General features: G+C 39.2%; 1 protein-coding gene across 1 annotated transcript in view; it reads right to left on the bottom strand.

Moving 5' to 3' along the window:
• LOC121950125 (copine-8-like) overlaps positions 1-18,568 on the bottom strand; it is an 85,957-nt gene that overhangs the window by 42,509 nt on the left and 24,880 nt on the right. Inside the window, exons 5-6 of the mRNA XM_042496043.2 lie at positions 18,306-18,409; positions 8,728-8,767 (exon numbers count right to left, since the gene is read on the bottom strand). Of these exons, the coding sequence (XP_042351977.1) occupies positions 8,728-8,767; positions 18,306-18,409 (144 nt within the window). The remainder of the gene's footprint in view (positions 1-8,727; positions 8,768-18,305; positions 18,410-18,568) is intronic.

Genomic DNA, 18,568 nt, shown 5'->3' with positions numbered 1-18,568 from the left:
CTAAAACATTGTTCCCAGTTAGTCTGCACCGAGTTTGAAAGAGAGACTGAATAAGTAAGAGATATAGAAAGAAACCACTATTAACCCATTCTCCTGCCTGTCCGTGACGTCGCACAGACACACCAACAAAACACACACACAAACACACACAAACACACAAACGGCAGCTGAAAGAAAGGCAGAATCATGTAATGCAGCGGTGTGTTCACTGGCAGTGGAAATCCAGCCAATCTCTAATATTTAGAAGGTTTACCCGTTTTTGAACCTGCATGCACAAGCAAATTTTGTTGGGGAAGGGGTACAATGGAACAACTAGCGTTGCACATGTGTGTAATTTACTGCTGACATAACATATACACAGTTACGAAATGCTACATAATGGTTAGACATTCACTTTCTGTTGGGACACGAAGACATTATGTTCTACTCAGGGCTGACTATGAAATCATGTGGGACATCTGATAAAATTCGGTAAACCAAATATCAAACTGGTTCAAAAATGTTCGCACCAGCCCAACCCTAGTATATATCTTTCTAAAAAGCAAAGATCTCAATGTGCTCAGCTGAGATCTGGTGTTTTACCTTTAACTGTTAATACTAGACGGTATATTATTCTGGAAGAAAAGCAGATCTGTCCAATGTGCGGATGTAGAGAATGAATTTCATTTTTTTTCTATTGTAGTTTTTATTGTGAACTTTGCATTGCAAAGTTCTCATTAGTGAGAAGAGATATAGAATAGATATCCATTTTGTGGACAAGGAATATGCACAGAGGCTGAGATTTCTGTTCAGATAAACAAATACATTTGTCAGTTATCAGGAGAAAGCCTGGATGAAGAGAAGCTCATGAGCGTGATAATCTGTGAATATTTTGCAGTTCGTTATGTGAACAATTCACTTAGGATGTTTTTGTTCTGTTTTTAGTATGTTTGCATTTCGTGTTTTTTCTGCCTTCTCTATGTTTTGTACATGCTTTATAGATGCAGGACCGGATTATGTATGAGAGACGTGTGAATGGAAGTATGTATGTACTTATGTATGTATGTATTTAAGAAATCTCTTGCCGTCCCATATGGGATGGGCATTATACACACAGAAAAAAATGAATGAATGAATGAATATATTATAATGAATTTAAACTGAGTTCTTTGCTTCTGGGTTTTTTTCCCTGTAGAAATTCACTGACAGTCATTTTTTATTCATTTACAGCAAATTTAATTTCAAAATCTCCTTTCTCCAAATCCTGTTTTTACTGTATTTTGTAATTTTCTCAGTGACTATGTCATGTGATATTGTCACTTACAGCTGGAGTGATATGTTGATTAATCATTGAGTTGATTGAACACTTAATCAGCAACAACCTTGACATTTTGTTAATAATTTCAGTCATCTTTCCTTGGTTTCAGGTTGTCATATGTGTTATTTGCTTCATTACTTTGAAATATATGATAATCAACTCAATATTCTTGGGTTTTGGTCTGTTAGTCAGACAAAAAAAATCAGTCAGTCATCTTGGGCAATTGACAATATTGATTACGAATTTAAACCTATGTTAAAAACAACTGTCAGCTGCAGCCCTTTCTGCCACTTTTCATCATTATATCTTTGTCAAACAAGACAGAGACAGTTATGTAAAGTGACAGCCATAAGGATCAGCAGGAGCACTTGAAAGAAGGAGAAAGCTGTTAATTTATTTTATTTAAAAAGTAAAATATTACTTCTTTAATTTTCAAGTGCTCTATCACCTGAATTTGATGCTTGTCCTGTAACAGCTTAGAGAATTACAGGTCATACTTTGTCTTTCTTGTTCTTTTCCATGTATATTTTGTACATTGACAGCTATGCTCAGCGTGCAGAGGATCCTGTGTCCTTGTTGATCACTGTAGGGTGACCGCAAGAGAAGATTTGGTTTGGGGAGGAGGAGCCTTTGGCCAGCAAGAAGAGCAAAGAGCACAAAGAGGGGAGGGGGTCTAAAAAGTCTGTTTACAACAGGCAAGGAAGGATTGTTCATGCACTGCTACTGAGGCTTCCCCTACCAGATTGTGTGTGCACGTGTGCGTGAGTAAGCATGCATGTACGTACATATGTGTGCGTGTAAAAGTGCTTGACAGATGAGCTGTGTCGAGTCCGGCGGGCAGAAAGCTGTTTCAAATATCTTTGCCGGTGCTGAGCAAATTTCTCCCCCAACCGAGGTCTCGAAACAAAAAGAGATGACAAAAATTCTCTGGCCTTTCCATAAGAAATGTGCTGCTAGCTAGCAGCCTCAGTCCAGCGCCTGCTAAGCCTCAGATATCTGAGGCCAGGGGTGGAGGCACATTAGATTAACAGACTCAATGGGGGCAAAGCAAAAAAGGTTAGGTAAGCAAAAAGAAGGTAAAGTACAAGAGATCACAGCTGAATCCCACAAGTCATTCATCTCGTTTGGAAGTTTCCTCTGCTCATCAGGCACCTAATAAAGCACACAAAGATTAAGTGCTGGCTAAAAGCAAACCAGAGCTGTACCCATTTTTAATTACTTGCTTTGTAAAGTGTTAATTGTGTATGTGCATGTGTATTGTATGATGTGTATTTTATTGTTTTTCCTTATTTGTGATGTATAGCCAAAACAATACTGAAATATGTATATTTTTATTACACTGCAATTAAAAAGGACATTTTTGATATACTGTATGTGCTTTTCTAGCAGTTACAAAGCCCCTCTAGTAACATTTGATAGAAAAACAATAATAATGTGTGGCCACGAGATAACTCAACTTAAACAGCGGGATAGTTGTCTACTACGGCACTATCATTTTTTTTTTATTAAATAAAGAATAAAGGTAATTATAGTCTAGTATAAACCTTTGTTGTTATTGTCATGGCAAATTAAATGTTAATAATAATGCTATGAGGGGCCAGAGGAGTTTACATCTACAGGAAGCCGACATGCCACTGATGGTAATGCTAAATGAAAGAGGGTAGTATGGAGCTGTCCATGGTACTGAAACACAGAGAGCATAACCACCTAGGAGGACGCTACAAATAAACAGTAGAGAAACACTATTCGACATGGGAACGCACTTCGATGAAACACAGCAACTGCCGGACCCAATTCACTCTGGGATTAACAAACAAGCAAGGCTACTGCTAGTCCCATTTTATTCCTTAAATTCCTTAATTTTATTCTTTAATTAGGTCGACGTTATTTTGTCCAAGCATTTATTTTGGTAGGCTCTATGAAGGCTTCTCTCAGATTATACAGACCTTGTTTTGCTGCTAGAAAAAACAGCCTACAGAACTTTATCAATTAGACTTAGGCCTGCATTTTTACTGCCAAAGTGCCTCATCTTTGAAGAACCCGGCAATTGGCGATTTTAGACGCTTTTCATCTCAGCACACCCAAAAATCAGATGGGCGAATGAAAACAAATTTTAGTTACAGTCTAGTAACTGAACACTGCAAGGCACTGTATGCATGTTATATTCTCATATGGGCCCGAGCCCTGCTAAAGGTCTGATCCTAGAATCACCCAGGCTTTGAGCAAAATGCTACCGATGGTTTAGTTCCCTGAAATGACGGATAGCTGACGTGTCAGGGTCCAGAGCTAACAAACAAAAATCTAACAAACATTTTCCTGTTTTGCACAAATGCCATTTTTCAAGCACTTGTTGTACATGCACTTTAACATTTAACAATAACAACATTGCATTTTAAGACCATGCATTTTGAGCCGCGGAATGAAAAACTCTGCAGTAAAATCCTAACTTTCAAATAGTCGTGAGGGAACACAAAGCCACTTTACTTAATTACTGGCTGCAAACAAAGAAGCTATATCCCTGCCTGGATTCACTCTCTAATCATAACATTTTAAATAATGAATAAAGACCTTGAAATGAAATTAGTGTTTGTGAGAGGAATATTTGTGTATTTTACCACCAAAATAAACATGAGTAAAATAAAGGATTGTGCACACGGCCGTGACAAGCTTCTCTTAAAAAAAAGGAAAAGCAACATCCGCTTCATCTGCTAGGAAACAGCATACACAGCCCTTAATTAGATTTTTCTGTATGCTCCATCTCTGCACATCTTCCCCTGCAGTCATATCTGCACAAGGTATGCAAACCATATGGCTCAGGAAAAACATCTGCTGTGATGGGAGGATGGAGGCATCCTCAAACGCTGTCACTGAAGCTGCCAAGAGAGATACTGTAATTGTGTGCATTTTTTTCTTCCATTTTCTGTTATTTGAAGCGACTTGGGATGGACTGTGCCCGGACAATGGAGCCATCACTGCGTGCCAGATCTCCAATCCCACACATCCACAGCAACGACAGGACGCATCCAAGCGTCCTCAGCCTTCATGCTGAGAGTGAGTCGCTACGCTCACAGTGCTCAGCGCTTTCGGTAAAAGCCCTGGGGGCACGCTGGGGTTGGGGCTGAGGAAAAGAACTGCCTGCAGTTGGCAGTGAGTATGAAGCTGGGAAATAGGAAGAGGGCTGGAGGCGGAGATGGAGACCAGGTTATAGACAGAACTGGAGCAGGGTGCTGCTGAAGCTTCTGTTTGAAATGAAAGTGAATGATGGAGCTGAAGGGCAATGAAATACAAAGTTTTAGGTTTTAAATAGTAATAACTGACCAAATTTTGGCCTTGATTATTGGCAGCGATTTTCAGAATTTTTACGAATGTGAAATTGTTTATTTTCTTTATCCAATAGCAGGTAAAATAAATTATTGAAAATTGAGGTAAAAATTGAGGTAAAATTGCAGAGAGTTTTACACATACAAACCAAAGACTGAACATAGACAACATGCCAGCTCCCCAAAAGAAAAGGCAAAATATCTTGATTGCACCCTGTTGGCTGGTTGCAGTACAGGTCATAAACCCCGCCCTCTCCATGTTAGCATATGGCACATTCAAGTCAAATGTCATATAAACTTTTCCCAAAGATGGTTTCTGACAGTTTAGGTCGGTCTTATCATGCTGATGTTTGTTGAAGTGTTTTTTTCCCCAATGAGTTTGGTTTTAATTAATTACTCGATGCTACAAAAAGGAGGTTTGCAAATGATTGACAGCCATGTATGCCAACTGGTGTTGCACGCAGTCGATGGTGTCAATCATGATTGGTTGGATGGGTGTTTGGTAACGCGCGATCAAAATTATGTCACCAGTACAAGATTGCAGCAACGGGGATATTTTGGCTTCTTTTGGCATCTTTATGTACAGTCTCTGATACCAAAAGAGAATGCAGGCTGCAAAACATGCAAAGAAAGTAAAAGAGCAACTGCTCTTTTTTTTTAAGATACTGTTGACAAATTCTCAAATGCACCATTTAATTTAACACAGGATGCTTAAACAAAGTTTTTTGTTTGAGTTTTAAGGTTTGCTTTTTTTTGACATTTGGCCATAAGGTTTTCATTTTTTTCTGCAAATGTATATTGGTTCCAAATATCAGTTAAAAGACACCTTTATTACTAAAAATCACTATCAGCCCTAAAAAAGCATATTGATGGATCCCTTCTGAATAGAATTTGGGAGTAACTTTAACCTAGAAATCACTTATCAGCAGTGGCAGAAGGGCATGCAGAGTGTTTGAACAACATATGCAGAACTAAACAAACGACAAAGCTGATATAGTCCCATTGCTTGATTAAAGCCTGTCAGCTTACACTTGTCTCTAATGTTTAAGTGTTTTAAATTGGAAAACGCCTGTCAAATTGTGGATGATGTCTCCCTTCCTCTATTTGATCATTTTGATGACCTCTCTCTCTCTGTTAAAGTCAAGGTCTGAGCAGTGGATTAGCGGATGAGTAAATCTACAGAGAATTGTCCAACAAGCTGACATTTACTACACTAGAAGTCAAAACTGTCTTGGGCAGAGCAAATCCTTCTATTAATTTGCCTCTTAAAATTTGACAAGGGACTTAGAAAATGCATGGGCGCACACACACACACACACACACACACACACACACACACACACACAATGCCATTACTGCCTAGATTAATGACTGGGTAGAGATATTTAATCAAATTTATTTAATAGAGAAATTGACATACTCTCAGTATAAAAAATGTCTGGTCAAGATGTATTGACTGCATTAGACCCTGAAGACAATAACCACTATTACGACTGTGAAAGTTCTGCAAAAGAAAATTACAAAAGACCCTATGTGACAAATGAGAAGCCTGTCTTGATGATGGAATGAAATGGAAACTGTGCTGTGAGTGTGGATGCTTTTTTTATTCTTCTTATGCCTTTTAAAATGTATCAATTGCAATGCGATCTAGGTCTGTATGTAACGTGTTTATTGCGTTAATCGGCAGCTGACATTCCTGTCTCTAAGGGGCTATAATGGACGTAGTTTTAAAGCTTTGATACTGGTATCACTACAACTACAGGACTTGAGGAATCCAGTAGTACCAACCATGTCATGCTCACTTCTCAGGTAGGGGGCTAAATAATGCCCCAAAGTTAGACTAAATTTTGGCAAAAAAAATGGCATGGTCATTACACAGGGGTCCCTTGACCTCTGACCTCAAGATATCTGAATGAAAATGGGTTCTGAGGGTACCCATGGGTCTATCTTTTACAGACATGCCCACTTTAAGTCCCATGCAGGTTTTTGCTGTCATTTGATTCCTAATCAAGAATTGCTTTACTACGGAAGCCCTAAAAGGACATGTTTCTATACTTTTTATTTTCTCTGTTTTCTCGTGATAACGACATAGTTCTGGTTGTTTTCTTGCGATAACGACTTATTTTTCTCGGGAAAACGAAGCCTGTTTTGTCGAGATAACAACATAATATTCTGATGATTAAGAAAACAAAACATCATGCTGGTCACTAAACAAGAGGAGGACATGCCATGCCGCCATCCTCCACGCTAATGAGGTAAGTTAAGTATATTTTTGCTTGTTTTGTGCTTTTGCAACTCTGAAGATACTACTTATGATTTCCAACCTGATGTTTTGTTGCCTTAAAGCTGCAGTTGGTAACACTGAGAAGAGAGAGAATTTGAAAGAGTACAACTCGTAGGTTCCTCCTCCTCCCTCTCTGCTTCTCCTTAGCCCCTCCACAACGCCTCCACAGGCTCGTAACTACGGCAACCGATGCGGTCACATACACAACATGGCGTACACACCGGAAAGAACGAAATACAAACAATAAAGGCAGAAATAGCGTGTTTTAATATACGCTATTTCTAATATTGCTGACTGCATTTTAGCTAGAGACGTGGTCTTTATTACATTACCTGCGTATTTATAAATAAGCAGTCTGTGTGATGCTGGTGTTCTGCCAAAAAATACTCGTCTGCCAGAAACTAACTACCGTCCATGGGAGTGTGCGCAGCCTGTTAAAGCTGTATTACCCGGTATTCATGTCTTCAGCTGCTCTCACATGGATCAAACTGTCGTAGCATATAAATACACCTAACTTTAAGTCCTTGGTAAGAGCATAGGATAAGCATCTTTGTGAAACTTTTATGTTTCTTAAAACCCAATTTTCACATGTTTGCGATTTATAGTTTGATCAGGCATGACATTTACGCTATTATAGACAATATTGTTGTTCCCGTTGTTTGTTTACATTTGGAAAGTAGTCTGTCATACTTTACAGATGGGTAATGTAAAAACAAAGGTATTATCTGCTATTTTCCTTATGAGCCTGCATTATATTACCTGTTCTATGCCTGAGATTATAACCACTCCAGTCCTTTTTATACCTTCGAAGAGCCAATACAACACACAAAAACCTGCAAAAAAGTGATTGCAGCTCCTATCTTGTCACTAAAAGGTTGTTTCTGCCTCAACATGACTTGATTTCGTTCATTAGTAATATATTTGACAGATTATAGCTCACCCAATCCCTTTTACCTGTGTAAATACCTTTAAAAGACCAATGCAACAAATAAAATGCAATTTTCAACTTGCCAAAAAGTGATTGCGGCCGTTTTGTGTTACAGTGTAACAGGTTTATGTATGTACAACTTTCCCCTTTCATGTCTATCCACATCATAATATTTTGTGAGGCGGCTGAATTTATGAGATTCACTAGATCGCAAGAGATTTCGGCCCTGATTTGCTACATAGTCTGTCCTGAATGTCTCCCACAGTAGAAACAGTATTGCCAAATCTGTAATGTGGACACATTTCACTTTCGCACAATATATACCATCTTATTGCCCAACCCTAGGCAAGAGTGTTTGTAATTTTCCTTGTGTAAATCCAATAAAAAATCTCTATTTGTAAACAATACATATAAGGGTTTATTAAGGGTCTTTCACCCACTAGTTTGTCTACATCTGATTTCTGAAGTCAGAAAAATAGTCAAATTGCTAAAAAAATAACAAGAGATATTTTATTTAAAAAAGAGTAAAACAAAGTTACAAAGTATTATTAGAAGTGATGTTAATCTGAAGTTTCTTATTTCTCATAGTTTCTAATTGTCTAGTTTGCATGTGCTATCAGCTCTTATTCTTACAGAACTAGCATTGCTAACAAGCACAAAAAGTAGGCAGCTCAGAAACATTTCGGAGGCAGAAACTGTGGTGTAAAAACCCTCTGAATGTCGTTTCTCCGGGAGAGTTTAAATGCCAACATGATTGTTCCTGTTATGCCACTCTTACCTCTGACATTCTGATTCATATCAGGCAACTATTGTACTGGGAGGGTAAACATTTGGCTGTATAATATCGCCATGAATGCAAGACTGATTTTTGAAGAGCTGAGGTAAAGGAGACACTCACGTGTTTAGAGAGGTTGTCGCTCTTGCAGTCTAAATCATACCTGTAGAGAAGAGAAGAGATGAAACGTCAGAGCAGGGGCCATGATACCATGAAAGCAACAGCATGTCCGTGACTAAAAGGCTGCCAAAACATAATTTAGTAGTCAATGACAAAAGCTTCTCTCACTCATTATTGCAAGGCACTTGGCCTGCTAATCACTGCAGAGAAGCTGTTCAGGTTTAAAGTATGCTCGTGATTACCGCACTAAAGGCTTTAGTGATCTGATTCATGTATGAAAGATACAACAACATTAGTGGCTTCAGTAGTGTTAATGGATAAAAATCTTCATACTTAACCCAGCAAATGTTCCACTTTCCAATTTCAAGTATTGATGTATTAAAAGCATTCATTCATTCGTTATTTGTAGCCGCTTATCCTGGTACGGGAGTCATAGTGGGGTTGGAGCCTGTACCAGCTCACATTGGACGAGAGGCGGGGTACAGTACAATCTGGACAGGTCCCGAGATTATATCAGACACATAATGACATACAACCATTCACTCTCAGATCTGCACCTATAACCAATTTAGAGTCACCTGTTTTAGTAGCAGTGGAATAAAAGAAAACATGCAAATATATAAATATATATATATATATATATATATATATATATATTAAGAATAAACAAAAAAGATAGCTTAAGGATAATTTAAGAGCTCCATAACTGAAAAATGAAAATGCTGCAGTCGAAAATACTGCAAAAAAATGAAAGTGGAGACACACAAACAAACCCAGAACAAATAGGTTTAACGTTTGGATTAAACATGTTCGGAACTCCCTGTTAAAGATTAGCATGGATGGACGGATGGATTGATGCATGGGTGGAACAAAATATTTAAATGGCATAAGAGCTATGGCACTTATATTACAGCGCATCACTTTCTTGCACTCCCGCTCCAGACAGCAAGAGTGTCAACTTAACCACAAAAACTCACTAAAACTGAACTCCCACAGCGGACAAGTGTCTTATCCTCCTGTCTGTCAAACACCTACTGCACGGCACAAGAGGAGAGAGGGGAAGAGCTGATGGCAAAATAGCCAGGGACTACGATGACTGAGCAGCATGCATCCTGATGGTCTGAATTTTGAAATGAAATACGTCCCTAGTTGCTTTTTAGAAATAAAGTAGCTGAGAAAGTCTGAAAAGATAAATAGTGAGAAGTACACCACAACCCTGGATTTAGACACAGCATGAGTGTTTTCCAGCTGTCGTTAATCTATTTTCATACTTACTTGCCTTTACATTGCATTTAATCTTATGTTTATATCTGCTTATCTTAAGCTACAGTACGATGGTTTTGGTGAGTTGCATGTGTATTTTTGCATCTGCTTGAACATTTGCTCTGAGTACTGTGTGTGTATATATAGTGATAACTGCTGACAAGCATAGTCAAATTCCTTGTATCTGTCAACATAATTGGCCAATTACGTTGATTCTGATTCTGACAGGACAGCTGGCAGTATTTCAAACATATTTATGAATACAGCTAAGCTTAATCACGATACATCAGATACCACTTTAATGAAGCTTCAGAGAGAAAAGCCTCTCAGTGCTCCGTTCTAGCTTCAAGTTGCATTTGGCCAAAGCAAAGTGGTATCATGTTTGATCATGCATTTCATCAAAGCATTCTGATATTTTAAAACACTGATCGCTCTATCACAAACTGCACAGAACAAGGCCAATATTTCCAATGCCAACAGTGCACTGTGTTGTGCTGCCAGGTTTCGACCCCAAATAGACTGAATTCATCCATGAAAGTGCAATGGGATTCTGGTACTGTCTGGAGGTGGAAGATACAAAGCTATTTTTATTTTTTTTTACACTTGAGAAGGACAGAAAAGAATTAAAGTTCGTGCGTCTTTGACTTCTTAGTCATGCAACTCTTTGCTCTGATCCTAAATAATCTTGACATGACAGAAAACATCTAAGAGGACAAGAACACCAGGTTAGAAAATAAATACTCTGACTGTTTAAACAGCAATGCACTATGTGAACAAAATAGAAATTTTTTATTGTCTCTGTGCGAATACAGCAGGATTTGGTCTCTTCCATTACTTCCAACTTCCATTACAATGCTACAATAAATAAGGTAAAAAAAAATAAAAATACAAATGAGTTAAAATATAAATATATAAAGTTACAACATAAAAAAATATTAGGCATCATAGCTTGACATCTTAATTTTCTGGCTTGTAGGATTATGTTCACACACTACCTCAGAAACACACTTTTTTTTAAGATTATTTTTTTGCCTTTATTAGAGATATGACAGCTCAAGCGTGAAAGGGGGAGAGAGAGGGGATGACATGCAGCAAAAGGCCGCGGTCGGAGTCTAACCTGCAGCTGCTGCGGCAAGGACAGCAGCCTCTGTACATGGGGCAGAAAACAAATTATATATGCTCAGAGCTCTTGTGTTAGTATTCAATACAATTATTGCAATAAACTGGCTTAAATCCCTCAATGACTGAAGGCTGTGATCTGCATGGAACGAAAATCTGCAATTCAGGATGGACATTTATTTTGAAAGATGGTCTTCTGTTATATTGTACTTAGAAAAGTAAATTAGGGGGGAATTAGAGGTAATGCTGGAAATTTGTATAACCTGCCTTACGTGCCTTTTCACTGCAGTGATACTGCTTGGTAGCAACTCAGGTCTAAGTTTGATACTTGTCAAATGATGTCACACATATGTGGGGGGGCATCCCGGCAGGCGATGCAAAGGGGCCCTATTGGAGTGTCTCGGGCGTCGTGTTTGAAGTAGTCTGTTTCCTTTTCCTCTTATGTAGCTTCTCCTATACCAATGTGATTTTTGTATGTGAAGTGGCATGAGACCTGCTGTCAAGGGATTTGTTTTAACAAATCTTAACAAAAAAAAAACAGTTTTTGACACTGGCCCTTACACATTTGAACATGACTTTTACATTTTTTTGACTATTTACAATGTTTTATATCTTACTTTAATGTAGAGCTGTTTGTAGTATATTGCTTCGCCCAGCGCCTCCTTGCCCCGCTGTCCCTCTTTCTTTACTCTCTGTTTATCAGTGTTACTGCTGCTGCTGTGGTGGGACCTCTGCACTGGGGAGCAGGTGAAAGTCCACTGGCATGCACACACACACTGATAGGTCTTACTGTTAGCATTAAACTGCTAACGGTTATTAGGGGGCTCAAGAACAGAGTCAAGCTTTTTCAGTGTCAGTTACAGTTTGTTGGGACCATTGAGTCGGGTGTTAGCAGCTGCTGCTGTTAGCTCGTGTCGTGCAGATGGTTAACTAACTTTACAGAGAGCAACTTGTGAGAAGGTCCTTCAGTAGTGCCTTTGGCCTGCAACCTTCAGAAGAGCGCCAGAAAGTTTGCCAATTCTTCTAATGTTAACTTTCAATTTATGGTTTAATGGTTTAATTGAAGCTTGGCTGTTTAACTGAACTTCAAATTGCACTTGTTTTCTGCTGTCCGCTGAATTACATTCCCTCTAATATCAGTTGTTTTTTTATTTTTAATGCAAGTACTCGATACTATACTTATTTAATGTCAGTACCACCTACTAGCCTTTGATGTGTACAATAAGTAGAGTTCCCCTTTGAAGCATTTTTTTCTTCTTGTCCACTAAGCTTACAGTTGCCAATTTGAAAAAGAATATATCTTTCTGAAAAGTGGGGGATTTTGTAGACCTCTACCTGACAGCACTGCTGGGCTTACAAAATAAGGATTCAACACTCACAGCTTTTCTCCACCTGACATATTTGTCCATCGTATGCAGGAGCATTCATCCAAACCCACAACTAACATCATGCAAACCATGTGATCCACTCACTTCTCTGGAGAGCAATTTATCCAGCTTTATTTACTTCCCATAACCTGTCACCTTCCTGGGTGTCTCAGGTGTGCGTCAATATAAGTGTGTGTGGTGTGTGTGCAGCAGCGTGCAGCGGAGTGTGTAAAAGGGAGAGCCTGAGCGTTTCTTTCTACAGACAGCATGCCATGTACGATAAGGCGCCTGCTGACAAACTGGGAGACGCTGTGTGTCACTACAGGAGGGGGTTGGTGGGGCTCCAATACTGCGATGTTATTACTAATGTTATTCCATAAGAGCAAGGAAACACGCTGCTGTTACGCAACGCGCCAAAGGCAAAATGCACAGGTGCGCTTCATGTTCTATTCGCCCTTTGCTTCTGTCACTACCAAATGTTCATAAATGATTCACGTAATCTTATTTAATAATGAGACCCAAAGACAGAGAGAGACAGCAGGGGGGGAAGGGGGACATACTACTGATATATGTACTGTAGTCAGGTCAAATCAGTTTTATTTACATAGTCGAATATCACAAATCACAAATATGCTAGAGGGGGCTTTACAGTCTGTACAGCATACACCACTCTCTGTCCTAAGACCCTCGATTCAGATAAGGAAAAATTCGCCGTAAAACCCTTTAATGGGGGAAAAAAAATGTAAGAAACGTCAGTAAGAACAACAAAGACGGGATCCCCATTTCATTATGAAACAGATGCCGTGTGCACAGAAAAGACATAGTAAAATTACAGCACTGATAATCAGTATGGCCAAATTACAGAAAGAATGTAAGCATAATATGAAGACTGTATAATGATTTGGTTGCACATGTTCACCCACACCCACAAACACACATGACAGCGTGTGCAAGAGTACATGTCCCACGGCACCTCGTGAGTGCACATTTGCTTTGTGCGACTGAAAGTGTGTTTATGTGGATGACATCACTCTGCATCGGCACTGGGCCAGACAGGATTTCTCTTGGTCCTGTGCTGTCTGTCTGTCTTGTTGTGTAAGTGTGTGTGTGTATGTGGGTGGGTGGGGGGGTGGGGGGGTGCGGTGCTGCTCAGAGCTCCATTTGAACTGAGCAGTGATGAGTAATGATGGCACACAAACAAACGGGGCCGAAGAGGCAGGCAAACAACAGACGACAGCACTCTGACACTTGAGCTCCATTTCCTAACAGCTTTATGAAACCTTCATAAAGACTTCATTCCGAATGATGCAAGATGCTACGCATATGGTTTACTAGCGCATATTTGCTGCTATAATTGGACCTGACAAATAATCCTGTTTTACCAAGAATACTGGTCTAAAAGACAAGGAATGATGCTCTTTCAATTTTGAGTCTATGTAGCTGTTTCTCTGGAATTTAAATTCACTTGCTGTATGTTGCCCTGGACAAAAGTGCATGCCCAATTAAAAGGGTTGAATGCATCAAAAACTGGCATCACAGGCTTCACCTGCACATGTGCCGCCCTACACTCCACCTGCCATATGCAAGAGTAGGCGAATAATAAAATGCCATGAGCGAGCTTTTGCTCACAGTACTACTGTGTGGAAACGGCCACGGTGAAATCCACGTTTACATATTGCATTGTTTGCTGTCTGTGGTCAAGCACAAGGGAGAGAGAGAGAGAGAGAGAGAGAGAGAGAGAGAAAAGGAGAGAGAGACAGAGAGAGAGAGAGAGAGGATGTTACTTGACAAGGACAGATACCAAGATATGATGAAAAAAGAAACAACACTTCTTTTCTTGTCAGATTTTGGATAGCAGGGCCGTGGTAAATGACGAGATAATTTGTGATTCCTTTTTATTCGGGGGCCTTACCCATGCCGTGTGTGTAACCGCCTGCAAAACGCAAGGTCAGGCACTGGGTGCTACTCTTGTGTCCACTCTGCCAACTTTCATGAGCGCGGTGGCAGGCTTCTTCTGAGGTTGCTAAGCAACCATAAACAGCAGTGTTTTAAAGCCCTCTCACCAGAAATCCTGAGTGCAGATCTTCTTCCAAGTGTGTATTGGACCTAAAATATTGTCCAGGGGAAAGATGTAAAACTGAGGTTATCCCTGCATTAAAATGATCAGCTTCTCCCACTGATATTTCTAGAAGAAAGGGAGATATCTGCTGGCTGTGATTGGTTGTTCCTTGTCACATGACATGTGGTGTGCATTGCTGCGTTCCAAAAGTTGAACACTGTTATCTTAGTTATTCTCAGTGTGGACATCCACAAATTTAATTTGTGCTATTTTACTCTTGTTTTAACTTGTTTTTAGCCTACATCTCGGATGCAAGAAATGTTTTATCGCCAAAATAGCTTTTTCTATTACATAAAACAATTTTAGTGTTATGATAGCATTTTTAATGTAAAACTACAATCTTCTGACTGCGCTTAACAGCCACATTTCTAAGTGCTAGCTCCAGTCCACCATACCGTAGACCCTAAACTGCATTAACATGACTAGCAACATACATTTTTGTTCCAAAAAGAATGTATATGTGAAAATGAACAGCAAGTTTCTTAATGAGTTCAAGGTTTTTCTAAATTTCAAACTGGTTTCAATACAGAACCGAATTCTGTATTCATTATTCTCTGGAAGAAACATCTTCAAACTAGTGAAATAAACAAAGTTAATACAGCTATATCCTCCTTTTATTCCTTTTGGTAGGGTATTTCATCTCATTTTTTGAGGCTTGATCCAATTTGCCACACTTGATTAGACAACAATCCACCCGGGGGGCTTCCACTGGCTTCAGTGAGCGTCTCAAGTTTCAATTCAATTCAAAAAAGCACTGAACATGTCCTGCAGTAAGATGGGGGTTAACAGGATTTCCAGGCACAGAGAGCAGCAGAGGAAGCAAAGTGTGTCGTGGCTTTAGGGTCTTCGGGTAAGGAGAGCATGGGATAGTTCAGCAGCAACTATGCTGGTGGTTTGCGGGGTGCTCTGTGCTGTCTGACTGTATGGATGTCCTGAAGGGATGTGAGGCACTGAGTAGGAGTGCGGGAGGTGGAGGTGGTGAGGAGCTGGGCGAGCTGCAGGAGCTACAGTAAAAAGACTTCCACACCTCAGGACAGAGAAAAGCAGGGGTAACCGCTGGTTCTGTAATGAGAAATCTGAGAAATGTGTGTGTGCATTCATATTACAGCTCAACATGAGTAGCAAAGAATAAATGTGTGTCTGTGTCTGTGAGCAAGTGTGTGTTTTGGAGAATATTTCTTTTTCTGAGGGCAGGCGTGTGTGCAAGCCATGTCCTCGCTGCAAGTGATCGTAGGGCCATCAGCCCAGCAGACACTAACGGGGCTTGATGCTCACCCACTCACAACGAGCCCCACAGGGAGTCGGCCAGGGTGCGCGCACACACATACACACACACACGCACATCCACATCATCATCCATCGCCTTATTCCAATGTCAGCTTTTAACATTTTGCATGATACTGTGGAAAAAGTCTGCACTACATTCTCTTCACAAATGGTAATATACACACAATTAAAACAAATGCACTCACTCCGACACAGAAATATCCCTATATAGTATATCTGAACAAACATACTTACATGCCTTAAGGTACACAGACACAGACTTAATCTTACGCAGATTGTATATATACACGCTCCTACAACCAAGAGCTAGCATCTTTCCCTGACCTTCACTGTAACCTCCCACAGCTTGTAAGCAGCATGTGGCCCCTGCTGACAGGCCAACAAGTAAACAAACAAAAGAGCAGTTCCATATTTCATGAGCTATCGTGGGAAAACGTGTGAGGCTGGAACACAATAGAAAAAATACAGATTATCATAATTACTTGGACAGCTCAACTTTTTGGGCAACATGAGAAAATATGACTTTTTAACTTTTAACAGAGGCGTGACTCAAAGTACAGGTGTATCTGAAGTGGATCAGACAGCATGTAAATATTCTATTTATTTCTAAAATTAATATTTTTTCTGTCAATCTCAGTGCACGTCAACAAAATGAACCAATCAGGTCAATTTATTGTAAATGTATGTCAGTGAAATCACATGAACAGCTAATAAGCCAAAGAAGGATTGCTGCCAATTTAGCAACCAGGTAGATTACAAAAATGTTATTCTTTTGTCTTCATGACAAAAAATAGCTTTGCTACAACTTGCATTGTTGCCTCCACTTTAAATGGATTGTTTGCTAATTTTAACGAGATTTTTATCATAACAATGTGGGTAGTATGTGTAAGTGAATTAGGTGAATTAATAACTATTTTTACTAATTATCTTTTTTTTTCTGACAGCCATACTTTTAACAATTGGTGTCTCTTTTAGAGGTAGTGTCCCAAGAGTCCCAACAAACTCTTGAGCAGATTAGAATGCCACGGCCCGTTTGTCTGTTTTCCGTTGTCACGTAGTATTTCAAATTTAATTTAAAACATGTAATTTAATTTGCAAAAGTATTTGCTTCTTTCTACAGCAGAGAGAGCCTAGTCTTTTGAAAAGACAATCTTTCCTTCAGTGAAATACTTCTTAAGTGCCATATTTTTGGAATTGGTATAATGTTCATGTCTTTTTCAAGGGGGAATTCTCTCATTGAACAAAATGCTTGCAGCCACTTAGATTCTTTGAGAGCGCCCTCAAAGAGCAGAGCCTCTTCTGCTAAATCTTACTGTATAACTATATGATACAAATGTTTATTTCCTTGACATGTCTCTGAATAAATCTTAACTACTGTGCCACAGGTTCCACTGGATCCATGCCAAATAACTTTTTTGATTAAATTTAAGGAGTTAGACTTTCTTTTAGGGGGATATAAGGTTTAGGAACAGAACTGATATATGTTTGTGTTGCCTCATACAATACAAACTTATATTACTGTAAATCTTGTGAATATCAATGAAAATGTGCTAATTATGTTTACAAATTATACTACAACATAAAATGCATGAAGGAGGAGAACATTATGGGGCCTCAAAATTAGCTCTGAGGGACCCCAGAGGCATTTGCAGTCTGCAGTGATAGTTGAAGTATTTTCAGTATTTTCAGTCTTAACAGAACGGGTTCTACTTGAGCGCTTAAGGTCTAACCTGGTCTAAACTCTGTGCTGACCCAGAGGATACCCACCATGTGCTTTAGGCAGTACATTAAAACTATATGATCAGCTGTGTCAAAGTCTGCACTTAGGTCTTAAAGGACTAAGACCGAGCAATTTCCTGCATCTGCTGTTGAAAGGAGGTCATTTATTATAATCATAGGGGCTTTTTTTACACTGCATAGCCTTCTAAAATATGATTCAAATTAATAAAAAAAACTGTTGGAAATATTTAATAAAGAAAGAAGAAGAAGAAACTGACAGGCATTTAAAATATATTGACTTTTGTAGGTTGTGTAATTGCTTGCTTGATGATTCAATTAACATACAACTGTGAGGGCAAACTTGTCTTTTAATGAATGCCAGAGAAATTAAGAGAAATGAGCAATAATATAAATGGATCATAATCACAAAATTCGATGTATGATTCACTGCATGCACACAGCCCTATTTTGTCTCAAAGCATTGTATGAATGGGATGAATTCAAATGGAAATGCTGGTGGAAAAAGTGGCATGAAAACTTGTCTTTTATTTAAAAGGGAGAAGACTTACATCTCCCTCTGTGCAGTCCATGAATATTTCAGTCGTAGCTCAACTTTGCTCCACACAGAGCAGCACCCACGCCTGTGCAACACACACAAATACACAACGACAAACACACCAACACGCATAAGTCAACTGTTAACTCACAGGTCAAAGCGTAGATTCTGCCTCTCCTCAAAGAAATAGTCCAGGATGAATTTGCGGACAAAGTCAGGGTTGAGGGTGTTGTCTATGACTTCTGTCCTGCCGAACTGGAAAAGAAGTGAGACAGGTGATGTGTAATTACCAGGTGCAAGACTCATTCGACAGAAAAACGACAATAACCTAAAAAATAAACTGCCCTTTATAATGCAATACAATACAGTAGTGGTCCAATATACTGAACTTTAAAAATACCATTATTGTTGACA

The sequence above is a fragment of the Plectropomus leopardus genome, chromosome 7, assembly GCF_026936395.1.
Source record: "Plectropomus leopardus strain MGB_pleo_1.0 chromosome 7, ASM2693639v1, whole genome shotgun sequence".
Taxonomy (NCBI): domain Eukaryota; kingdom Metazoa; phylum Chordata; class Actinopteri; order Perciformes; family Serranidae; genus Plectropomus; species Plectropomus leopardus.
The sequence above is the reverse complement of the archived record's forward strand: the minus strand, read 5'-3'. Positions and strand labels throughout refer to the sequence as shown.